Below are 26,213 nucleotides of genomic sequence, written 5' to 3'. Positions count from 1 at the left end.
TAAATACGCCTGCCCCTCTGCTATTAAACGCGTTGTTGATATTAGCGCGGCGGCGCTGTCCCCGCCTCTCGGCGCAATTTCATTCAAACGGCCGTCCACTGCTTACTTTCGCCGAAAAGTTCGATCCAAAATACTGTAATGCCCCGGATGGGGGGAAGGAGGGGAGTCTGTATTGGCTTACCCACTTTATCGTGGCAACAATAATAAAGAAAAACAATAACAAAATAACGGCGGGCTTCCGTGACATGCGACCGCTATCTCGCTTCCCTCTACGTCACAGCTCCTTGTCCGATCGTCTTTTATTAAGGGGGTCTCGCGGAGTTACGGACATTACAATACACAATGAATAGGTTGCCGCTAAACCCTTCACACTAGGCTGCCGCTAGTTTGAAACGGCCTTAAATTTTTTTTTTTTTTTTTTTTTTTTTTTAAACATCTCTTTTGCACGGCGTGGCAGCTTATATATTGGTGTGACGGTGCGCCACAATAATTAATATGTAGGGGAAACCCATGTATTTAACACATTGCATGCCATTGACAAGAATAGACGTCCGATTCATTTAAACCAGGAAGAGTGGCTCTGAATCCTCATGTTTCACTGCCATCGATCGCCCTCCTGGTGTAAATGGATCGGACGTCAACGGCAGCCAAAAAGTCTAGTTGGTGACGCGAGGCGCCGTCTTTGCAGCACATCCACAGCCGCAGCGTCCTGGAGTGCGCCTACCGCACGCACCTGATCGCCGGCGTGGGCTTCTACCAGCACCTGCTGCTCTACATCCAGTCGCATTACCAGCTGGAGCTGCAGGACTGCATCGACTGGACGCACGTCACCGACCCGCTCATCGGTCAGCCGGCGCTCGCCGACGTCCCGTCCGTCGGGACCGAGAGGATCTGTGATATTTGCGTCTCCCCCCTCGTAGGTCGGAAGAAGGCGGTGTCTGCCTCCCCCAAGGAAATGGAGTGCGCGCAGATGGCCTGTCACCGCTGCCTGGTTTACCTCGGCGATCTCGGTAGGCTCGGCGACTGGCTTTCATTTTTTTTATTTTTAGCGCTTCGGCTCGTCGCCACGCAGATCGTCACTTGATGTGAACTGGTCGACGTTCAATCCAGTCGAAGTGGAAGGGCTGACCGTCAATGATCATGTTTCAGTGCCATTGAGCTATATGAACTGGATATTAAAGGACATCATATTTACTGTTTTTCCCTTTTTTAAATGAATTTAAAAATGTATCATTAGTTAATTACAGACTGTTAACTCTGGCCACCATTGATGGCGATAGAAGGAGAAACTTTGTTCCAAGTTAAAAAAAAAAAAATAAATAAATAAAAAACATTTTGGCAGATGTACCGTGCTGGCCAAAAGTATTAGCACCCCTGCAATTCTGTCAGATAATGCTCAATTTCTCCCAGAAAATGATTGCAATTACAAATGCTTTGTCGGTAATATATTCATTTATTTTGCTTGCAATATAAAACCACAAAAAAAATGGGGGGGGGGGGGGGGGGGAATGAAATCATGACCATTTTTCACAAAAATTCCAAAAATGGGCTGGACAAATATATTGGCACCCTTTGAAAATCACTTGATGGTTCTGTAATTTGTGTATTATAACAGTGCCTGTTACTTGCCTGTGGCACATAACAGGTGGTGGCAATCACTGAATCACACTTGCAGCTGGTTAAAATGGATTAAAGTTGACTCCACCTCTGTCCTGTGTGTACCACATTGAGCATGGAGAAAAGAAAGAAGACCAAAAAAAAAACTGTCTGAGGACTTGAAATTCAAAATGGTGAGGAACCATTGGCAATCTCAACCCTACAAGTCCATCTGAATGTTCCTGTGTCTACTGTGCGCAGTGTCATCATTAAGTGTAAAGCCCACGGCAGTGTGGCTAACCTCCCTAGATGTGGACGAAAAAATAAAAATTGACAAGATATTTCCACGAAATATTGTGCGGTTGGTGGATAAAGAACCTAAACTAACATCCAAACAAGTTCAAGCTGTCCCACAGTCCAAGGGTACAACCGTGTCAACAACCCTTACTACCCGTCGGAATCTGAATGAAAAGGGACTCTACCCAGGGAGACCCCACGTCTGACCCAGAGACATAAAAAAGCCAGGCTGGAAAACTTACCTGAGAAGGCCAAAAACGTTTTGGAAGACAAAAGTAGAGCTTTTTGGGGAAAAGGCATCAACATAGAGACAGGAAAGAAACGAGGCCTTCAAAGAAAAGAACACTGTCCCCACAGTCAAACATTGCGGAGGTTCCCTGATGTTTTGGGGTTGCTTTGCTTCCTCTGGCACTGGACTGCTGCATGGCATTATGAAGTCTGAAGACGACCAACAAATTTTGCAGCATCATGGAGAAACCTGGGTCTCCCTCAGAGGTGGTGGGTCCTCCAGCAGGACTATGACCCAAAACACACTTCAAAAATGGTTTGAGAGAAAGCACTGGAGACTGGCTAGCAATAAGTCCAGACCTGAATCCCATAGAGCACCTGTGGAGAGATCTAAAAATGGCACCCTTCAAATCTCAGAGATCTGGGGCAGTTGACCAAAGAAGAATGGTCTAAAATTCTAGCAAAGCATTGTAAGGAACTCATTGATGGATACCAGAAGCAGTTGTTCAGTTATTTTGTCTAAAGATTGCACTACCAAATATTAGGCTGAGGGTGCCAATACTTTTGTCTAACCCATGTTTGGAGTTTTGTGTAAAATGATACGGATATTTTTTTTTTTTTTTTTTGTGTTTTTTTCATTGCAAGCAAAATAAATGAAGATATTACTATCAAAGCATTTGTAATTGCGATCATTTTCTGGGAGAAATTCAGCATTATCTGACAGAATTGCAGTGATACTAATACTTATGGCCAGCGCTGTAGAAACAAATGACGAGTCAAATTTTACGTCGGATGTCGAAAAGATCGTGTGTCGATGTACCACTGTATTAGCTTTTTCTTTTTTTGAACAATTGGAGAGTCCTAATATGGCAGCGTTCCTCCACAGCTCGCTACCAGAACGAGCTGGCCGGCGTAGAAGCGGAGAATCTGGCCGAGAGGTTCTATCACCAGGCGCTCTCTGTCATGCCGCACGTGGGTGAGTGCGTCATTTGAGCTAATAAAGTCGTTTTCATCCTACTGCTGTGAATTTCAATGAGTTTATCGCTACACCCTATCTTCGTGCAGGGATGCCTTTTAACCAGCTGGGGACACTAGCCGGAAGCAAGTTCTACAACGTGGAGGCAACCTACTACTACCTACGCTGGTAAGCGGCGGGTGTTCATTTCCTTAAAGCGCCCGGATGGAGAGCTTTATTTTTTTCTTCTTATTTTGAATCCACCAAGCATTCAATCGGAGAGTCCCTTCGAGGGCGCCTACGGCAACCTGAAGCGCCTCTTCGACAAAGCGGCCAAGATGTACCAGCAGGTGAAGAAGCAGGAGATGAAGAAGCTGTCGCCGTCGCGCCAGAGGTGAAGACGCCAAAAGTGTAGACCTCAGGTGTCAAAATGGCGGCCTGCCAAAGTAGATGGTGGGCTTTGTTATCACGTGTCTCACAAAGATCATGCTACTACTACAACCCCTAGCAAAAAGTATGGAATCACCACTCTTGGACGAGCACTCACTCAGATATTTTACCATGTAGAACAAATTCAGATAAAAAGCATGAAAGAAATAATGAATTAGTTCCAAAGTGCAACTCTTTAGCATTCAGAAACACTAAAAGAAATGAATAAACATTGTGGTGGTCAGTAAATGTTGCTTTTATAGAGCAAGTGCAGGGAAATATACAGTGAATCACTCCATTCTCAGGAAAAAATATGGACTCATGAGAAACAAAGAAATAACAATCAAAACACATCTCTAGTATTTATTAGCACCACCTCTGGGATTTATGACAGCTTGCAATCTGAGGCATGGACTTGATGAGTATTCTTCATCAATTTGGTGCCAACTCTCTTTGATTGCAGTTGCCAGATCATCCCTGCAGGTCGGAGCCTTTCAGGTTTTCAATTGGGTTGAGATCTGGGCTATTTGCATGCCATGACATTGACTGGATGAGTCTTTCAACATATTTTCAATTGAAGTGATAAGAAAGCTGTCTAAAATTTCAATGTAAACTTTTTGCAATTTTTGCATTTATTGAAGATTTAACCCATTGCCTTTGCCTGACACGCAGCCCCTTATCATCAAGGACTGAGGGAATTTGGGTGTTTTCTTCAGGCAATCATCTTTGTAAATCTCACTGGAGCAGCACCAAACAAAAGTTCCAGCATCATCACCTTGTCCAATGCAGATTCTTGACTCTTGACAAGGTGATGAAGTCAAAAAGGGTGACCTACGTGAATTGTGTGGATCAGAGGAGAAAAATTTTAAGGTGGGGTGGGGGGGGGGGGGGTCGTAATTCCATCTAACTAACGACAGGTTTTATTGAAGTTGCTAAGCCTGTCGAGATATGCAATGAGTCCATTTGTCGCAAGGTAAATAAAAATGAGGGCGACAGTTTTCACGGCTGCGTTTTATCACCGCGTGCGTGTAGATGACATATGAGACTCCAGTTCATTTCACAGATGTTTATTGGTCATCAACATGCCGTAGAATTACAGTTCAGACATACAAAATAAGGAAACACATCAATATTAAACACTGGAAACGTTAGCATTTATTGCTACATTGAGACTAATGGGGAAAAAAGACAACTTACTTTAGCCTGCTATAAAAGATTGGCAGTCTTCTCCAAAACGCAAACCTGCAGTTAAAAGGTGACACTTCAAACATGAAAAATCGCTGGTTAACAGCAATTGCAAACGAAAAAACATCTATTTGTGACACCACAAGTTATGACGAAAAGTGCTTTTTTGCAGAGTGTAAACCCCTGACCATTTTCATGCCTGGTTAATAGTGTTTGTTTTTAGTTTTCCTATTTTTTAAATGTCTAATGAACATATTTTTGTGAATTAATGTAAAAAATACGATTTTTTTTTTTACCTGTTTTAAAAAAAAACCCAATGAGAATAAAATTCTTAATTTTTTTCACCTTTCCTCATTGTTTTAATTAAACAAAAATATAACAAAAAATACTTAAAAAAAAAATACATAAAATTGATTCCCCCCCTTTTTTTTACTTCCACCAGTTTTCTTTTTCAATTAAAAAACCCCAAAATATTCTAACTATTTATTGTTTTTAATGGAAAAATGCGAACAATCTAAATACATTGAAATTTATATAAGCATACTTTCACTTTTTTTCCTTTTTTGTTTTATAAATTTAAAAACAAATATTTACTTTTTTTTAACCCCTATTTCTTGTCATTAAAAGTAGTGAATTAAGAAGGATGTGACAGTTTTTTTTCAATTTTCATATTAATAAACAAAAATTTAATGCAATATTTCAATGATTTTTGTTGTTGTTCCCTGCAGATCTCGAGACATCAAGCGTCTCCTGGTGAGCTTCATGTACCTGCAGAGTCTTCTGCAGCCCAAGAACAGGTCGGCCTTTTTCAACTTCACTCAAATTAATAGTTTCCCTTTTTTGTCATTTATCAAATGTTTTCTTGAAAATATTTTTCAAATATCGCCTCTCATTTTGTCTGGCGTGTCTACTTTTAGCCTGATGGAGTCTGAGGTGACCTCGCTATGCCAGTCGGTGCTGGAGGACTTCAACCTGGTGCTCTTTTACCTCCCGTCGTCGTCACCGCCGCTCGGGGAGGAGGACGACGAGCAGCAGCAGCAGCAACATGCCGCCGACGGCTGCGCCGCGCTGCCCGACGCGCTGGTCTTCAAGATGGCGGTGACCTGCTTGATGGCTGTGCACGGCCTCAAGAGAGGAGGTGAGAGAGACCTCCTTCGTCCGGAGTAGTCCCGTCCTTGACCGGCTCGGATCGCTCCTCGCGCTAGGGTCCAAGCAGTACAGCGCCTCCATCGCCTTCACGCTGGCGCTCTTCTCCCATCTGGTGAACCACGTCAACATCCGGCTGCAGGCCGAGCTGGAGGAGGCCGAAAGCCCGGGCCCGTCCGTCCCCGACGTCGCAGGTGCAAAATGACGTACACCAAAATGCCGGCCTCAAAATACCGTTCGATGATATATCGCGATCCGAAATGGAGCGCTTATTCCTTTTGACGTCAATTAGCATCTTCTATTTTAACTACTAGTTGCCATTGATGGCACTAGACATCCAATCCCTTTGAAGCGGGACGGCTGGCAGCCACTAAACCATCTGAACAAACAAGCAACCGGCCTCCCACTTTAAATGGATTGGATGTCTACTCGTGACAAACTCGTTTCAATTTACGGCAGCAGCACGAACAGAGCTTTCATTGCCACTACCAACAGGGCAAACTTCCCAACAAAATCAATGCACTGACATTAAATTTCACAAATTATTTGATCAATCTCAAAGCATCTGCAGTTTACTGAGTGGCTGCCACTGACGATGGTAGATGTCCAATCCAATTGAAGCGGGCGGGTTGTAAGCGAATGAATGACCACCCCTCCTGCCTCCAATGGATTTGGTTAGAAAGATTTTTACGACTAGTCGACTAATCTAATAATCAAAAAAAAAAAATTTTTTTTTTTTACTAATTTAGCAATGACATTTTTGTTGACGCTTATCAATTCTCAAAAACATATTGGAACACTTCAATTATTGAAGTACAAATAAACATGTAAATAATAATAATAAATCACAAATAAACAATGAGTTCAAATGCTGATAGAATTAACTAGTGCAAAAGAAGAATGTAAACAGATTCAGAACACTGACTTCGCCTTTCCAACATGATTCAAAACAATTCTTAAAAAAACACCTAGCATTAATATTATAGTATAGTACTATATGTAATAGTATTAATATAATTATTCATTGCCAATCAGATTTTTCATTAAGGGTGTCATTTTAAAGGTATTCTTAGTGTAGAATCTGAATTCTGAAGTATGTGGGATTAACTCTAGAAATCGCTATTTATATGACGAACATGACATGCTTTTATTTTTGAAAAGTTCACCGGAAGTACGTTCGCTAAACCGCTAACTTCAGCTTTACACTCCGCAAAAAAAGCACTTTTTTTTTCCATTGCATGTAGTGTCAGTAATAGATTTTTTTGGTCATTTTTTTCATTTGCAAATGCTGTTAACCAGCGATTTTTCATGTTTGAAGTGTCACCTTTTAACCGCAAGTTTGCTTTCACGAGACGACTGCCAATGTTTTATAGCAGGCTAAAGTAGGTTGCCTTTTTTCCCCCCATTCACCTCAGTGTAGCAGGGCTAACGTTACAGTGTTTAATATAGATTTGTTTTATTTCGTATGTCTGAACTTTAATTCTACAGCGTGTTGATATGAGAAAGGAACTGGAGTCTCATATGCCATCAGCACGCACGCACCAATGTATGCACGCACGCGCGCAGCGATAAAAGGCAGCCGTGAAAATTACCGCCCTTGTTTTTATTTGTCGTGCGATAAATGGACTCCTTGCATATCGCGACAGGCTTAGCAACTTCAATAAAACATGTTGTTAGTTAGTTAGATGGACTTACAAACTGGGTGACGGCGCTTTAGGTGTCGTTTTAGGCCGACGTGCAGCTAAGCTTGGCATTGAAGAGACAGGACACGAGAGTGTACCCTCCTTTGTTTCTTTGAAATAAGTCAATGTTTTGGACACTCTGGTGTGCTTTTTTGGCTTTGTTCCGCTTTCCCCGCTTGCATAGAGAGCGTCCGACATTCGGAACTTTCCACGCATATATTCTTTTAACCCTTCATTAACCGTCGACGGGATGTTGTGCTCGTCGACGGATTTACGTCATCGATGACGTCGACTAGTCGGGACAGCTCTTCTAATAATCGATTTTTTTGAAACTCCCTTAGTGTTGACGCGACACTAGAAATTTGACATAAAAGGACGAAACTCATTCTGCGTTCTCATCTAGACGAGCCGGACGATGACGAGCGTCCCCTGCAGAACGGCTCGCTGGAGCGAGGGGACGAAGAGGAGGAAAACGGCGGCGCCAAAAAGAAGGACGACGAGGACAAGCCCAAGCAACAGAAGAAAAAGTACACCCGTTTGTCCCGCCTGCGACGACGGCGCAAAGACCGGGGCGGCGAGGACGAGAGCGACCTGAGCGAAGGCTTCGAGAGCGAAGACGACGATGAGGACGAGGAGGAAGACGAGGCCCGGCCGGCTTTAGAGGAGTGCGTTCGCCCCTCGCCCGCCGCGCCGCCTGACCCGCGCGCCCTCCGCAAGGAATGGGGGAGTGGCTCCGAGGAAGAGGTAGGGGTGATATACTTTTTATCCCAAAAGGTTATCCATATCCTCCTGCCAAGAACCTCTAAAGAAGGTATCACTCTCTAAAAAAGGTTGTGACAAAAATTTTCCTCTAGAATGCATTCACAGCCAATTTTCCCTGTTTTGGGCAGTAACTGTAATCTGATGACTTTCCTCAGTAACACGTAGAGCAGGGCGGTAAACCGAAAATTTACCGTCACCGAAATTCTTAACGATGACCGACGTAATTTTGACCATGTCGGTAAATTCGGTAAATTAATAAAACAAGAAAATATAGTCTTTTCATCCCGCTTGATTCTGTGTTGTTCGTCTATGTTCATTCCCCTTTAAGAAAGCAGTGAATGTGCTTACGTAGGGAGTCACGTGATCATCAGGAAGCCAATCAAACAAAAGCCTGGTAAGCTAACGCTAGCAGCTAACGCTACAAGCAAAACGTGATGGAGTGTGGCTTAAGGGAGGTTCACCAAACTTTCAACCGACATTTAGTAGACTCTTGGTGGCATCCAGACGGGCTTTCACCCGCTGTCCTCCTTTGTTCTCACGATTTCCGGAGATGGTGCTTTCAGTGCTTTCTACTGGTAGCCAGGCTAACGCTAGCTAGCGGCTAACGCTACAAATGAACGTTATGGAGTCGGATAGCGGCTCTAACCTTGTCGAAACGGCTGAACTTAATGAGTGGATTGGGCACGGACTGCATCTAGCAATTCCTATGTGGCGTTATTTTGTATCTGTCTGAGTGTGATTCCTCTGATAGCTTTTGTGATGGTAAAGCATTCAGCATAAAGTACAATCCAACGGCGAAACTTATATTGACCGAGAAATGGCCCCAGCTATTTTTATTGTGCGTGCATTTATTAAAAAATGCACTGGGGGGAAAAAAACCTTAAACCATAAAGTAAACACTTGTATTTAATAATTATGTCACAGCAGCCATTAACACTAAGTTGTCTTTTTGAAGTGTACTGTTCAAGCTGCAAGTCATTTGTGTTACAATGACATGTTTGCACAGGCATATTGATTTTGACAATGTACATTGTTCAAGTCATACACGCTGTTATAAATGTTCATACTTGAATTCTTATTGCTTACAATACATTTTTATAAACTTAATGTTTAGACTGCATTTACAATTGTTAAATACAGTATATCAAATTGAATGCTGGTAAATAAATCAACAAGAAATAGTTCATCTGTATTTCATGCATTGATTCAGATTTTCAAATTATATAACAGTCCGCTTGGGCGAATTTATCGTCATTTATCGTTATCGAGATAAATCTGCTCAATTTATCGTGATACATGTTTAAGGCCATATCGCCCAGCCCTCGTAACACGTAATCTAATGCATTCATTTTTCCAAACCAGTAATCTGATTAAAGTTAGTTTCCTTATTGTCTGTGCGTTACCATTTTGCTATTGCTTCATTAATGTTTGTAGAATGAAGAATACTGTAGCCATGTACAAAGAGCATTTTGAATAGAAAATGTTAAAAAGGTTCTCTGTATGTGTTCGTTTCCATGGAAATCGCTCGTGCTTCCCGTTTTGGTCTCGAGTCACACGTGCTAAGTGTTTTGTGAAATGCGAGAGGAGGGCGGGTGCTCATTCGACTATTCATCTGTGTGCATCCATGAACGAACGTGAGTATTTTTCCTTCTTTCTGGAGGGTTCCAGTTTAGAGCTGGTACATGCGTGGCCGTTTCGTAGCTTTGCCGTTGCAACGGCAGGTAATCGTCCCTCCCGTTCGTTCTCGACCATTTTTGCATATATTCGTGTTGCACATTTATGCCCTGAAGTGACATCTTCGTTTAACATCTTTGAGATGTGTTGTACAGTGCTGGCCAAAAGTGTTGGCACCCCTGCAATTCTGTCAGATAATGCTCAATTTCTCCCAGAAAATGCAATTACAAATGCTTTGATAGTAATAGCTTCATTTTTTTGCTTGCATTGAAAAAACACAAAAGAGAATGGGGAAAAAAATCATTAGTATTTTACACAAAACTCCAAAAATGGGCAGGAAAAAAGTATTGGCACCCTACCTAATACTTTGTAGCACAACCTTTAGACAAAATAATTGCGTACAACCGTTTCCGATATCCATCGATGAGATTCTTACAATGCTCTGCTGGAATTTTCGATCATTCTTCTTTGGCCAACTGCTCTAGGTCTCTGAGATTCGAAGGGTGCCATTTTCAGACCTCTCCACAGCAGGGCCGGCCCATTCTATACGCAGACTATGCAGCTGCTTAGGTCCCCTGACCACAAGGGGGCCACCAATCTGGCAATTGTTTAATTTCTATTTTGTTTCCTGCAGTTTGATTTATTTGACTTTTGTGAGTTTTGATACTTGATTACAAGCTTTAAAAAATATAAGTTCTTCCTTAACTTTCCTCTTTTAGAAAAGGTTTGGAGCTAGCTACTGTTAAGTACTGACAATCATTTGGGGTGAGAAGTTTGAAGTATGCAGTGCAATAAAATTTGATTAATATACAAAATATGGACGTACGGGTTGGATTGCATGTATGGGTTTCACAGTACACTGTGACGAAATGGTGGGCCAAAAATATGGGCCCCTTTGCATTTTTTTGCTTAGGGCCCCCAAATGGCCTGGGCCGGCCCTGCTCCACAGGTCTTTTATGGGATTCAGGTCTGGACTCACTTTGTAAGTCTCCAGTGCTTTATCTCAAAACACTTTTCTTGTGCTTTTTGAAGTGTGTTTTGCTAGAAGACCAATGACCTCTGAGGAAAACCTAGCTTTCTCACACTGGGCCCTACATTATGCTGCAAAATTGGTTGGTAGTCTTCAGACTTCATAATGCCATGCACACGGTCAAGCAGTCCACTGCCAGAGGCAGCATAGCAACCCCTAAACAACAGGGCACTTCTGCCATGTTTGACTTTGGGGACCGTGTTCTTTTCTTTGAAGACCTCGTTTTTTGATGCCTTTTCCCAAAAAGCTGAACTTTTGTCTCATTTGACCGGAGAACATTCTTCCAAAACGTTTTTGGCTTTCTCAGGTAGGTTTTGGCATACTCCAGCCTGGCTTTTTTATGTGTCTAGGTCAGAAGTGGGGTGTTCCTGGGTATCGTATCATAGACCTTTTTCATTCAGACACCGACGGTTGACACTGTTGTACCCTCGGACTGCGGGACAGCTTGAACTTCTTGGGATGTTAGTGGAGGTCCTTTATCCACCATCCGCACAATCTTTGGTTGAAATCTCTCGTCAATTTTTCTTTCCCATCTACATCTAGGGAGGTTAGCCACAGTGTTGTGGGCTTTACACTTATTGATGACACTGTGCACGGTAGACACAGGAACATTCGTGTCTTTGGAGATGGACTTTTCGCCTTGAGATGCTTGCCCATGCTTCCTCGCCATTTTACTTCTCAAGTCCTCAGACAGTTCTTTGGTCTTCTTTCTTTGCTCCATGCTCAGTGTGGTACACACAAGGACACAGGACAGAGGTTGAGTAAATTTTAATCCATTTTAACTGGCTGCACGTGTGATTTAGTTATTGCCACCACCTGTTATGTGCAACAGGTAAGTAACAGGTGCTGTTCATTACACAAATTAGAGAAGCATCACATGATTTTTCAAAGGGTGCTCATACTTTTGTCTGGCCCATTTTTGGAGTTTTGTGTAAAATGATAATGATTTTTTTTTTTTTTTTCATTTCAAGCCAAATAAATGAAGATATTACTACCAAAGCATTTGTAATTGCAATCATTTTCTGGGAGAAATTGAGCATTATCTGACTGCAGGGGTGCCAATACTTTTTGGCCAGCACTGTATCAACATTCAGTGAGAGAATTATTATCGTGAACCTTGTATCATGGCAAATGGTAACGGTACAGTACGATGAGCTACCCAGAGGTTCCCGCCCCCAGGAGGAGGACGGCGGCACGGCTTTCGACGCCGAGACCGACTCGGACATGAACAGCCAAGAGTCCCGCTCGGACCTGGAAGACATGGAGGAGGCGGAGGGCCGCCGACGGCGGGATCCGCCCGCCCGGGAGGAGGAGGAGGGCGAGCGGACGCCCCCCGGCGCCAACGGGGACGCCAGCATCAGCAGCAACCTCCAGGCCATGTCCTCGCAACTCTTCCAGGCCAAGCGCTGCTTCCGCCTGGCGCCCACCTTCAGCAACATGCTGCCCAGGCCTCAAGACGGCGCTCGGCACCCTACCGCGGCCGCCGCAACTATCGAGCCTCTCACTGCCGCCGCCGACAACGACCGGCCACCCTGCAACGTCGATGGAAGCGCCCCCAACGGTACCAATGAGAACGGTAAGATGCCTTTTTTTTTTTTTCCCAGATGTTTATGCCTAACTCCTCTACGGCCAATCCCTTCAAATGGAATGGATGTTTACAAGTAACAAACCTAAATAAAGTTAAATAATCAAACATGTTTTTGGGTTTAGGGTTAAAAATAAAAAATGTCTTTTTTGGGGGTTAGGGTTGGGTGTTTAAACGGCGGATTAAAAGACTAATTTCTCGTCATCTGCGCTTTGTCAAATTGTTGTATGTAGCCAAATCATCTCAAAATATGATTCTAATTAACTTAATAATGCTATTTAATAGGGGTGCACAATATCCATTTTTTGAAACCGAAATCGATAGCTTCCTGCTCCTCAAAGCCGATATCGATAACAGATAAGAATTTTTTTTTTTTTTTAAAGTATAACTTGAGTTTTTGAACACCTGGAGGTTTAAAAAAAAAAGTGGTGGATACAACATAGATTTGCCTTTGATCTCATCAGATTTTTCATAATGACATGAACAAAACAGTGCGTTTCACTTCTGCACTGCCCGACAGCCAGCTAAGAATGAATGCACTTCCATAAACCACAAGGCTTGGTCTTTTCTTGCTTTTATGGGAAGACACTCGTCTTGATATTGTGAAAGTACAACAGAAAAATACACATATTCAATACTCAATATTAGGGCTGTCAAAATTATCGCGTTAACGGGCGTTAATAATTTTTTACAATAACGTTTTAATTAACGTTAAAATATTTGACGCAATTAACGCAGATGCCCCTGCTCAGACAGATTTAAATGATTGTACAGTGAAACGCTCACTTGTTAATTGTGTTTTATGGAGTTTTGCCGCCCTCTGCTGGCGCTTGGGTGCGACTGATTTTATAGGATTCAGCACCCATGAGCATTGTGTCAGTAATTATTGACATCAACAATGGCGGGCTACTAGTTAGTTTATTTTTTGATTAAAAATTTTACAAATTTTATTAAACGAAAACTTTAAGTGGGGTTTTAATATAAAATTTCTGTAACTTGTACTAACATTTTTCTTTTAAGAACTACAAGTCTTTCGATCCATGGATCGCTTTAACAGAATGTTAATGTTAATGCCATCTTGTTGATTTATTTTTATAATAAACAAATACAGTCCTTATGTACTGTATGGTGAATGTATATATCCATCTTGTGACTTATCTTTCCATTCCAACAATAATTTACAGAAAAATATGGCATATTTTATAGATGGTTTGAATTGCGATTGATTGCGATTAATTACAATTAATTAATTTTTAAGCTGTAATTAACTCGATTAAAAATTTTAATCGTTTGACAGCCCTACACAATATACAACAAACTGCACAATACACTTATATACACAACTATTATATGTATAGCATAGCACACTAGCTTGAGCTACTAAAGCATTGGCTGGCTTCTATAACACAACTTATGAAGTTGGGTACATATGACCCTTCACCACAGAAGTAAACATATATTGCACATCCGTATGTAATAGTAAAATAAAATACTTACATATATTTCCGAGTCGGAAACATAACAGAAAGCATTCACGACTGTCAATGCTAGCGCTAGACACCACAATGTGTAAGTGATTGAACCAAACTACTGTAACAAAAAATAGGTGCATTGAATTATTCTGACCAGCAGGTGGGAGCAATGCCCCGCAAATGGTCAACTGATTTCCCATACTAGTTTGTAAACTGCAAAGCCAGAACAGTACATATTATCGGTCCTTTTATAAATGTTATTGGATTTATCGGGATGACATCATAATTCGTATCATCGGACCAATAATTGTCGTGCACCAGTACTATTTAAGACTTTTTTAAAAAATCCTGTCGTACACACTTTAAGGCAAAACAATACCGCTTTTTTCCACGTGCGTCGCTAAAATTGCCCAAAACTGAAGAGTTACCTAGTATTGCTTTAAAACAGGACAAATAACAGTAAGCATATTTTTTTACTTATTTATAAAAAAAATAGTTGTGAAAATAATATTGCTACATGTAGAGCAAAAACAAGAGACTTTGCTTAGCAGCCTCACCGCTAACGGATTATCCGGCCGCCAAATAAATCTGCCAACGAGCTGAATTTGTGGCGGCAGAAACGGAGTCTGACTCGGAGGGCAGCCGGCGCGACGCTCCGTCGCCACCGCCGCCGCAGAGCGAGAAGACGCTCCCGGAGAAGCTGGAGATCCTGAGCCGCCAGGGCTTAATCCGGGTGGTCAAGGTCTTCGCCGACTGGCTGGGCACTAACGCTGACATCGTCCTGGCGTGCGCGCAGAGTTCCCAGAGCCTGTGGAACCGCCTATCGGTGCTCCTTAACCTCCTGCCGGACGGGAAGAAGATGCTGGAAGCGGCCGGCCAGTCCCGCGGCTCGGCCGACCCGGAGCTGACGCGGCTGCTGATGGGCGAGTGCGAGCGCGAGCAAGAACGCGAGCGGCCCGCCCGGGTCCAGACGCTGCCGCTGCCCGAGGACGTAGCGCTGCGGCATCTGCCCGCCCTGGCCGCCGCTCACCGCCGCCTGGACTTTGCCCGCCGCGCCGCCTCCCTCAGCCCGCTGCAAGAGGTACGTGCGCCCAAAGTCAGCTGCAAATAGTAAAAAAAAAAAAAAAGTAATTAATGACATGAAAACGTTTGCAGGATTGTTTTTCCCATTTTTAATACAAAAATAGTGCTTATTCTTTTTGTTTTTGTTAAAAAATATTTTAAAATGTATGTTTATTTAATATTTTTATAAACGGATATGGCGGAAAACACTCAGGTGACTTGAAGTTCTGCTCTGAGACCCTCAATTTGGCCAAATGTCTAATTGTCCTACGTACATCATTGGAAAGCTTAAAATCTAAATTTTCTGAAGGAAGAGAAATATTGAACAGGAAGGCATTAAAAAAAAAAAAAAATTAAACAGCAAAACCCTATCTGGAGGTGAGAGCACGCGAGAGCAGAATTACAGACACCTTGACTTTAACAAGATATTATCGCTCACTTACCTTGTTTCGATCCAAAAACTCCATGTAGCATGTATCACTGAGTGTCAAGACACAGCTGTGAATGGCCACAGCCGGATTTTGGGGGGGGATTTTATGGGTGAAACATGGTCTTATAACGGATCGCGATGCAGACATCAAGGAGTGTTCGAGATAGGGCTGGGCGATATGGCCTTAAGTACGTATCACGATAAATTGAGCAGATTTACCTCGAAAACGATAAATGACGATAAACTCGCCCAAGCAAACTGTTATATAATTTGAAAATTTGAATCAATGCATGGAATACAAATTAACAGTTTCTCGTTAAATTTATTTACCAGCTTTCAATTTAACAATTGCACATGCAGTCTAAACATTAAGTATTAAAAAAAAATCTTGTAAACAATAAGAATTCTTGTGTGAACATTTATAACAGCTTGTATGACTTGAAAAATATTATCACTTGAATTTCATTAAATTGATTCCGCATTGTTATACACTAGATAGTGGCATACGTTTAGATATTTAGAATAGATACAAATACGACACATCCACCCGCCCCCCAGAAATTATACTTAATTAAAAAATAAAATGTTTCACAAACCTTTCCTTTCTTTTATTCGGCTCAATTATTTACACCTATGATTTTGGAAATCCTTACAGTATGCAATAAATAATATTCCTGTTCCCAAGCCCTGTGCTTACTCTACTGTAATTTTTACAAAAAATAAACAATACATAGGTACTCCCCGTCATCTAGGACGAGCCACTTACAAGACTAGCACTGTCGTGTATTACAAATACTGCTTTGAACACATCTTCACAGACAAAAGCAATGACACAGGCTTAAAGAGGTCAACTTTAATTGTGTAAATCACACTTAATGACGACACAATCTCCTGGTTGAAATAGACGACATCCACTTAATTCTATTGAAGATATGTAATGCTGAGGCAATTTGTCAACTTTACTTTTAAAAAGAAACGTGCACTGTTTATCCAGTAGATGGGGCTCTTGCAGTGTGTCAAACAGTGATTCAATTTTGGGCAATTGTCTTAAAAGTGGTTCATTGTTTCAGAAAGCCTCGGTTTTTCCATCCCTATCTGGAACCCGTCAAGAGTTTACTTAATGTCGGGTGAAAGTTTGGCGAAGTTAACTTAAGCCCGACTTCATCCCGTTTACTTGTAGCGTTAGCCGCTAGCGTTAGCTGCTAGCGTTAGCCTACCGGGCTTCTGTTTGATTGGCTTCCTGAAAACCATGTGACTCCAAACGTAAGCACACTGTCTGCTTTCTTAAAGGGGAATGAACATAGCCGAACAACACAGAGTCAAAGCGGGATGAAAAGACTATATTTTCTTCTTTTATTAAATTACCGAATTTACCGACATGGTCAAAATTACGTCGGTCATCGTGAAGAATTTCGGTAACGGTAAATTTTCGGTTTACCGCCCTGCTCTAGTTCGAGATGTTCTTTTTCATATATATACCCTTTTAAACATTTGTTTTCTAATTTTTCTGTGTTTGGATCGATTATTTATCATCTAACATAGCGGAGAAAATTGGACAGTAACAAAAAAAATGCAATTAAGCGATAGTTATGAGGTAGATATCCGTGACTTATTTACAGACAGCATTTTTTTCATTGTGACGTAATTTGTTTAAAAATTTTTAATCTATTTTTAATAGGGTAAATCATTTTTTAAAGTCGTTTTATTTATTTTTTTAAACTAAATGTCAGACATTAATTATTCTAAGCTAAAAATGACATTTTGAATAATAAATTTGTTTAATGGCTGGGGTAATAAATTTGTTTAATGGCTGGGGTAGAACAAAAGCAGTTGCGCGATGTCTGTGAACGAAGTTTTCCAGGGTAAAAGGGACAAATTAGAAATAGTTCAGGGGCTTAGTGCGCCATGAATCTGCTATGGCAGCATACAGACATAGTGTTCTATCAAACAGAACAGTCCTTTTGGCTTAAAATACAGCAGTTTCTTTTAAAGAGAAGTGCAAGAGCAGAAACTGCTTTTTCAGTCTTGTCTGTGCTTTCCGCCATATATATTTCTATATCTATTGATACAGTATGAATATATGTAATGTATGTGTATGTACTGTATGTATAGGTGTGCGTGTGTATATGTATGTATATAATATGGATGACAGCCCCCCACCTTTTTAAATTTTTTTAATATAAGAAAATTAACTGTTTAAGGTAACTAAAAACATTTAAATGTTATTTTTCTGCTGTTTGTTTTTTTATGAAGGAAATATAAAAACTAAATCAGAAATATCATTTTCTTGGGGGGAAAATAGTACTTGCTGTTTTTGTATTTTTGTTTGTATTTAAGAAAATAAAAAAATGTTTTCACTTCTAAGATGTGAAAGAAATGTGCTAATTAAATGTAAAACAAATGAAAACTTAAACACAATATATAGATTTGTTTTACATTTTTATTTTCTAGTAAAAACGAGAATATTTTTTATTGACTTTGCCTGACAGTGACTAATGTCCATTCCTTCAGAGTGGCAGTGGCAATTAAAGTTAAGAATAGGATTTGAAGCATTTTGCTGTCATCAATGTCATTAATCAAATGATCCATTAAAATACAATCGGATGAATTAGTTATCTATTGAGGTAGAACCTTTCCAACTCTTGGAGAGAAACATTCAAGTTAAAGACTCATTAAAACATTTCCTAAATGCCTGTTATTTCTTTTCTTTCTCCAGTGTGTGGTGCGCGTGTGTTGCATTCGCAGTTTTGGCCACTTCCTCACCAGTCTCCAGTGCAACGTGCTGCACTTCAACTCTGAGGCGGGCATCTTCACCAGCGTCAGCCAGTCGCAGCCGGACAACCTGATGCAGCAGGCCAAGGCCCAGTTCCGAATGGTGAGCCGGCCACCAAAATAATCCTTGTGATATGGAAACAAATATTCTATCATCATATGCTAACAACATAGTACTACAACCCCTAGCAAAAAGTATGGAATCACCAGTCTCAAACGAAGGGATAAGATTTAACCACAGCCATCTCCCCAGTGCCTTTGCCTGACACGCAGCCCCATATCATCAAGGACTGAGGGAATTTTGATGTTTTCTTTAGGCAAGCATCTTTGTACATCTCACTGGAACAGCACCAAACAAAAGTTCCAGCATCATCACCTTGTCAGGAGTGAAGAATCTGCATTGAACAAGGTGATGATGCTGGAACGTGTCTTTGTGGCGGCCATGTTGGTAAGGGCAAGTTATATGTAGGTACTAACTATGTATATTAGCAATTGCAACACTCAAACAACAGAAACAGCAACAACCATCCAGTACTTTAACAGCTTTAATGCTAGTTTATAAACGAATTCATTGACAGCACTAGATGTCCAATCCATTTTTACTGGGAGGATTGGCAGTTATCAAAGCAGAGTAGGGCTGCAGCTATCGATGATTTTAGTAGTCGATTAATCGATGATGTAGTTAGTTCGAGTAATCTTACAAGGAACATGAAAAATTAAAATTCCTGAGCTGAACCTCAAACGGTATAAAAAATAAATAAGGACTTATGTACAACCAAAGAACAATTGGCTAACTTACATAGCAAAAGTCCGCTAACTTAAATGCTAAAACGCTTACAATGCTCTAAACCAGGGGTCAGCAACCCTGGTCCTCAAGTGCCACTATCCAGCTTGTTTTCCATCTCTCCCTCCTTTGACACACCTAAATCAAATGATCAGCTCATCCGCAAGCTCTGCAGGAGCCTGATAACGATCATGATTATTTGATCCAGGTGTGTTAAAGGAGGGAGGCATGGAAAACGAGCTGGATAGTGGCACTCGAGGGCCAGGGTTGCTTGACCCCTGCTCTAAACAAATGGTTCTGACACATATTCCCACAAAAAAACGTTTAAATATACCGATAAACTAAATTACAAATGCTTTAAAAAGAAACATTAGCTCAAACAAAAACTGAGCTTATGTTGGTCTTAACATGGAGCAGCTGGATTCAGCCATGAGAAATGAGGCAGGCTAGAGGGCAGAGCATCCACCCAAATCAATAAAACTGCAAACACTTTCAAAATAAACCATTACAACGCCACTTTAATTAAACAAATACTCAAAGCAACAAAATTTAATTAGAATCTTTTTTTTAATCGAATACTCGAGTTAATCGATTAATCGTTGCAGCACTAAACAAGTGCCAAATGGTTGAAAATGGAGCAAGTTAGAAATTTCAATCTCCATGGTGTTTGATGGTAAAGTTGCCCCTACCAAGATGGCTGCCACACGGGCACACCTTTATGCTAACTATACTATCCTGGGAGGGATAGCGGCAATTGAACGGATGACAATCTGAGCAAGTAACAAATTAATTTCAAGATCCATTCATTGTGTTTGGTGGTAAAGTTGCCCTTACCAAGATGGCCACCACGCATTTATGCTAACTGTGCTATACTGTGAGGGCTAGCAGTGAACGGGCGACAATTGGTTAAAATGGAGCAAGTTACAAATTCATTTCAATGTCCAAACATTATGTTTGATGGTAAAGTTTCCCCTACCAAGATGGCTGTCGCGGCTAAGCTGTAGTAGCAACGTGTAGTTGCGGCGCCATGTTGGTAAGGGCCTCTTTTCACATATATGACAGGCAACCGTTCTAACAATTTAATACCTTTACTGTTATTTCATAAATGAACTCATTGACTGCTAATGAGAGCAATAGTTTTCCAATCTGCTCGGACAGGGAGGGCTGGCAGTGTTTACAGTTAAATTATGTGCATTATCGATTTAAGTAGTAGTACTACCGTAATTTTTGCACTTTAAGGCGCACCTGACGATAAGCCGCCACCCACCAAATGTGACACAAAAACGGCATTTGTTCATAGATAAGCCACACTGGACTATAAGCCGCAGCTGTCCTCACTGTATTATGGGATATTTACACCAAAAGATATTAGCCAGTAACACTTCATTAGACAACGGCATCATATGACGGCCAGAAGACAAAATGAACCACCATTAAGCTTTTAACCAATTGGCTGCAATGCTTCATTGCTTCAAGAAGCTTCATTTGGCCATCACTGCTTCCTTGGTGGAGACAGTCAACCTTTTATGCCACCTGCTGTCAACTTTGTTGTTGTCCATCATGCCTCCTAGCATGCATTGCAGCGCAACAGCTGTAAATAACAATCAAAATTCAGGTTCTTTGCTAATTATTTGTTCAGTTGCTGTTCCTGTTTGTTTAAATAATTGCTAGTTGCAGTATTTGATAACACGTTATTTGACAGTGGCCCCATATCACTGTCAATAGACAATTAGACATAATTATGACATGACACTGTCATGAACATTAACGAATGCTTATAACAGTTATCATTCAGTTTTATTTGGCAAATGATCTCACTTTTGAATGGATGTAAAAGATCCGAGCTGGACAGAAATGGAGTTGGACATAAACATAATTTGCTGGATGACACTTAATGACATTTGTCATAAGCATTCAACAATGCCCATGATAGTGTCATGTCATAATTATGATGGTCTTTATGACAGTCTGATGATGCCGCTGTCAAATAAAGTGTTAGCAAATACCATACCAAGCAATTAATGAAACAACTGGAACAGTAAATGAATAAATAATTAGCAAAGAACCTGAATTTTGATTGTTACTTACATCTGTAGTGCTGCAATGCATGCTAGTAGGCATGGGTTGCCTATTAACACAAATAAATAAAAAAAATAAGCCGCACTGGACTGTAAGCCGCAGGATTCAAAATGAACGAAAAAAGTAGAGGCCTATAGTCCGGAAATTACAGTATTTGCTCTGTTCACCAACATAATTTGATCATCATTAACTTATTTTTCTTAATTCTGTTCTGTTAACATATGGTTGGATTTGTAGTGGTGCTATTTGGCGGGATGTCTATCACCGTCCAAAAACTTTTGCTTTGTGTCACTCCAGGCTGAAGAGGAGGCGCGTCGAAATCGCTTGATGCGTGACATGGCTCAGCTTCGTCTCCAGGTTTGACGGCAACCATTTGTCATTTTCTTTGTTTTTTTTGTTTTGTTTTTTGACCTTACGACATCGCCGCAGCTGGAGGTGTCGCAGCTAGAGGGCAGCCTTCAGCACCCCAAGGCGCAGTCGGCCATGTCGCCCTACCTGGTGCCCGACGACGCCGCCCTCTGCCAGCACTTGGGCGTCATCCGACACCTGGTGGCTAGTGGCTGCTTCATCATCATCATCCCCAGAACAGGTCGGCAGCCACAAAAAAAAAAAAAAAAAAAAAAGCTGAAAATATATAATATGAACCGATTGGTTGGCATCGATGGCCGTTCTTCTGTTAGGAATTGAAATGAGTTTATCCCAGAAAGTGACCCATGAATTCCCCCAAATCAACAGGAAATGACGTGAAATGTCCTAAAATGAATTCATTGGCTGCCACTGACAGACATAGAAGGAGCGAACTTTCGTTCATTTGCGGCCATCCCTTCTGCTTCAAACGGATTGGACGTCTAGTGGCGTCAGTGGCAGCTACTGAATAAATATCTGACACGGATAGAGAAATAAGATAGTTATGAAACAGGTAAAAATATCAAAATGGCTTACCTCTTCCTCCTCTGATGGACCATGCCCCCCAACCAAATGTTTACTGCATATAAAATGTAAATGGCTTCACCTTGCTGGTGTTAAACTGGTCTTTTGGACATCCGCGCAAGTTGATCCATTCTTCACATTTTTCCTCAGGTTTTTGGTTTCGGAAAACGTATGAAGAAAACATACTTCATACTAGAGGTTAGATTTTGTGTCGGGTCGGGTCGGGTCGGGCCGCCATGCCGGACTAATAAATTATTTAAAAAAAAAAAAAAAAAATTGGAGAGCAGGCTCTCTGTATTGCACTTTTGCTTGTGCGTGTGCACGAACGCCGTGGCGCCGGCCGCTTTTTCTTCTTGTCCTCCCGCTGTACCGTTTGCACACGGCCGAGGCGCCGCCCTCATTTTCATTTCCTTGTCAGTGAGGCGCGTCCATGTGAGAACAATATCCCACACACTCAGAAATATGTTTAACAAACTTTCCCAGCGTTATTTCGTTGTGTGAATTAGGGCTGCAGCTATCGAATATTTTAGTAATCGAGTAATCGACTGAAAATTCTATCGATTAATCGAGTAATCGGATAAAACAAATATATTTTTAGGTGAAGAGCAATTATACATATACATGAGAAAACAAGACATTTCATCTAATCTTGAACCATTTTCAGTCAATAAATGTCTTTATTTTCGTTGTATATTGTTGAAAACAGCCAACAATTGCATCTCAGGTGTAACTAGAATTTAAAAAAAAGACTAATTCACTGCTTTCACTCAAAAAACGTTTAGATCTTATTAATATATATATATATATATATCTTACCTAAAAATGCCGTTACGCTTGATAACACACATCACTTAAAAGTTAGGATTTTTTCCCCACGTGTTTCAATTGAATTTCTCTTTGTGTCAAGCCATTTTTAAGTTCTAGTTAAGTTTTAAGTTAGTCTAAACTGTAAGTCCTGATAGGATTTTGAGTTTTTGCAGTGTTCAAAATAAATGTATGATACAGGCTGTATTGGAGCACATTAGGGACCAGTGCTACTTGGTGTTTTATCCAGCAATGACTACTGAGCTAAAATTGATAGTTAGCATGATTAAGTTTTTATTTTACACCCTCATCACTCCACAATGCTATGTTATGTTAAAGCCTGTATGTAAGACACGTTAGCCACGCATCGACAGAGGTCATAATTAATTGAAACCTAGCCCTCCGCAGGGCTAACGTTCCGTGAGCTAGGAGCGACAGTAACGTTAATCTAATTTATTAGCGCTTAGCGCTCTTTACTAGCGCTCTTTATTAGCGCTTAGCGCTGTACTGATTGAAGATGGCGGCTGTTTACAAACGCTGCCCAGACGCGGCAGAGTCTGTCAATTCGCATCTAGTTCAACATACATGTGATCTCTATGAGACGCGCCAGACGCTGCCTGTTACCAATGTAGCATTGTGCGGGCTAGTATTTAGCAACGTCGGCGTCGTTTGTGGCGGCTGTCGGCTGCGGTAAGTTTTTTTTTTTTTCCCCTTCTTCCTCTCCGCACGTGACAGCGCGTTGTCCCGCATTAAAAGTAGTCCTAGCAAAACGTGATGCTTAGAGCTGTCAAAATAAACGATTACTCGAGGTGAATAAAATTACTCGGATCAGTTTTTAAACTCGAGTTACTCGAGTTGCTCGAGTACTCGTTTCAGCTCTAGTGTGAATGCTTTGATAATTCTCAAAAAAATATGTAGATTATTTAAACAATAAGAAAACTTGTGTTTTTTTTCTGCCAACTCGAAGAAATGAAAATAAATTGCTGCTGCTGCGTTTTTTCCGCGTCACTCAAAAAAAAAAAAAAAAAATTCGGGTTTTTCGGGCTCGGGCCTGCAAATCTGGTTAAGTGATCGAGCTCGGGCCGGGTCGGGCCTCAATACCGGCGGGCCGTGTCGGGTCGGGCTGGATTTTTTAGGCCCGAACTAGGCTCTACTTCATACGTCGCAATGTCCATAGTCGTTTCTACAAGTTCCATAGCAGCAGTGTATGATTGGCATGTTCTTTTTTGAAAGATTACCAGAAAAAATGAGCAGAAATAACATGGTTTGTATGCGAGGGTGTTTCAATAATGTGCTACATCGCGTTACGATGGCGACGTCACGGTCTTAAAAAAGCATTTGTGTGGTACGCTATTAAAATGCATTTATAGTAGACATCCAATCCCATTGAAGTGGAAGGCTGGCAGCCAATGAATGTTTATTCAGTTGCCTACTTCAAATGGATTGGACGTCTATAGCTGCCAAAATGTATTTTAATGCAAATTAACTCATTAAAAAAAAAATCCAAATATTATTGAATGTCACCTTTTTTTGGGGGGTGCATAATTATGAATAAGTAAAAATGGAAAACATTTGAAATATTGACAGTGACTGAAAAAAGTGTCAATAAAATTTTAAAATAATGATTTAAAATGAAGTTTTTCACCTTTTTGCTTTCATGAAAAATGTAAATACGTAAAAAAAAAAAAATCCCTTATTTTTAATTGAAAGAAAAATTGCTTTTTCAATGAGTTTTTCCACATTTTATGAAATTTTTTAAAAATGCATTTAAATGCAAGTATTTGTAAAGAGGCTGGGGGGGGGAAATGGGGATTGAGAACATTTTGAGGAAAGGAATTCATTGACTGGCAATGATGAAATCATTGATTTTCATTTGATTTATTTTTGTTTTGTTTTGGGAATGTCGATATCCCGCAGTAATCGACGGACTGGACCGACTGAAGAAGGAAAACGCCGGCGCGCGTGACGGCATCCGCTTCCTGGAGTCAGAGTTTCGGAAAGGCAACAGGTTGGGGAAAAAAATGGAACTTAAGAAGGGTTTCTTCAGGATCCCAAATCATTTTTTTTTTGTCATGCCAGGTACATCCGCAGCCACAAGGAGACGGGCCGAAGTTTCGAAAGGGATAAGCTAAAACGTCAGGACCTGGACGCCTGGTACGTTCAAATGACTTTGAAAAAAAAAAAAACTGGGCTGCATTTTGTTGTTTTTTTTGACGGCCGTCACATATGCAACAAAGGCACCTGTACAAGATGGTGGACAGCTGCCGCCAGCTGACCGTCTCCCAAAGCAATGACGACGACACGGCCGGCATGGTCACGCTCCTCACCGGGCACCCGCTGGACGACTTGTGCGGACGTTCCGCCGCCATGAAGGTCAGACAATGACAATTGAATGAATTCGTTTCATGCATTTCAATTCATGAAAATTTTTTTTTTACATCCCCAAAATTCTGTAAAATAAATAAATTTTTAATAAGAGTAGGGCCGGAAATACAGCAAATTCCTCCCATTCTGACAGGAAAAATGTGCAAAAATGAAAAGCTGGGCAGAGAACGAAATTCCACACGACAAAATCAATTTTGCCGAAATACTACATGGCAAAATCCATTTTGCCACATGGCAAAAAAATGGCATAAGGCAAAAAAAATGCTACATGGCAAAATTAATTTTGCCACATGGCAAAGAAAATTCCACATGGCAAACTCAGTTTTGCCACCTGGCAAAAATGCTACATGGCAAAATCCATTTTGCCACATGAGAAAATCCATTTTGCCACATGGCAAAAAAAAGCCACATGGCGAAATCCATTTTGCCACATGGCAAAAAAAAGCCACATAGCAAAAAAATTACACATGGCAAAATCAATTTTGCCACATGGCAAAAAAATGCTACATGGCTAAATCCGTTTGGCCACATGGCAAAAAAAATGCTACATAGCGAAATCATTTTTGCCACGTGGCAAAAAAAATTCCACATGGCAAAATCAGTTTTGCCACCTGGCAAAAAATGCAACATGGCAAAATCCATTTTGCCACCTGGCGACAAAAAGCCACATAGCAAAAATATTACACATGGCAAAATCAGTTTTGCCACATGGCAAAAAAATGCTACATGGCTAAATCCGTTTGGCCACATGGCAAAAAAAATGCTACCTAGCAAAATCCATTTTGCCACATGGCCAAAATAGCCACATGGCAAAATAAATGCTACATAGCGAAATCATTTTTGCCACATGGCAAAAAAAAATTCCACATGGCAAAATCAGTTTTGCCACCTGGCACAAAATGCGACATGGCAAAATCCATTTTGCC

General features: G+C 41.0%; 1 protein-coding gene across 1 annotated transcript in view; it reads left to right on the top strand.

Annotated features, from left to right (window-relative positions):
• Positions 1–26,213, top strand: part of smg5 (SMG5 nonsense mediated mRNA decay factor) — a 33,690-nt gene that overhangs the window by 5,181 nt on the left and 2,296 nt on the right. The window contains exons 4-20 of the mRNA XM_057834589.1: positions 689–845; positions 921–1,010; positions 3,008–3,097; positions 3,187–3,265; positions 3,345–3,470; positions 5,419–5,487; positions 5,608–5,828; positions 5,896–6,030; positions 7,922–8,262; positions 12,164–12,560; positions 14,659–15,122; positions 18,250–18,408; positions 21,466–21,525; positions 21,598–21,757; positions 24,820–24,910; positions 24,982–25,056; positions 25,140–25,275. Coding sequence (XP_057690572.1) covers positions 689–845; positions 921–1,010; positions 3,008–3,097; positions 3,187–3,265; positions 3,345–3,470; positions 5,419–5,487; positions 5,608–5,828; positions 5,896–6,030; positions 7,922–8,262; positions 12,164–12,560; positions 14,659–15,122; positions 18,250–18,408; positions 21,466–21,525; positions 21,598–21,757; positions 24,820–24,910; positions 24,982–25,056; positions 25,140–25,275 — 2,850 coding nt within the window. The remainder of the gene's footprint in view (positions 1–688; positions 846–920; positions 1,011–3,007; positions 3,098–3,186; positions 3,266–3,344; positions 3,471–5,418; positions 5,488–5,607; positions 5,829–5,895; positions 6,031–7,921; positions 8,263–12,163; positions 12,561–14,658; positions 15,123–18,249; positions 18,409–21,465; positions 21,526–21,597; positions 21,758–24,819; positions 24,911–24,981; positions 25,057–25,139; positions 25,276–26,213) is intronic.

The sequence above is a fragment of the Corythoichthys intestinalis genome, chromosome 4, assembly GCF_030265065.1.
Source record: "Corythoichthys intestinalis isolate RoL2023-P3 chromosome 4, ASM3026506v1, whole genome shotgun sequence".
Classification (NCBI taxonomy): Eukaryota; Metazoa; Chordata; class Actinopteri; order Syngnathiformes; family Syngnathidae; genus Corythoichthys; species Corythoichthys intestinalis.
The sequence above is the reverse complement of the archived record's forward strand: the minus strand, read 5'-3'. Positions and strand labels throughout refer to the sequence as shown.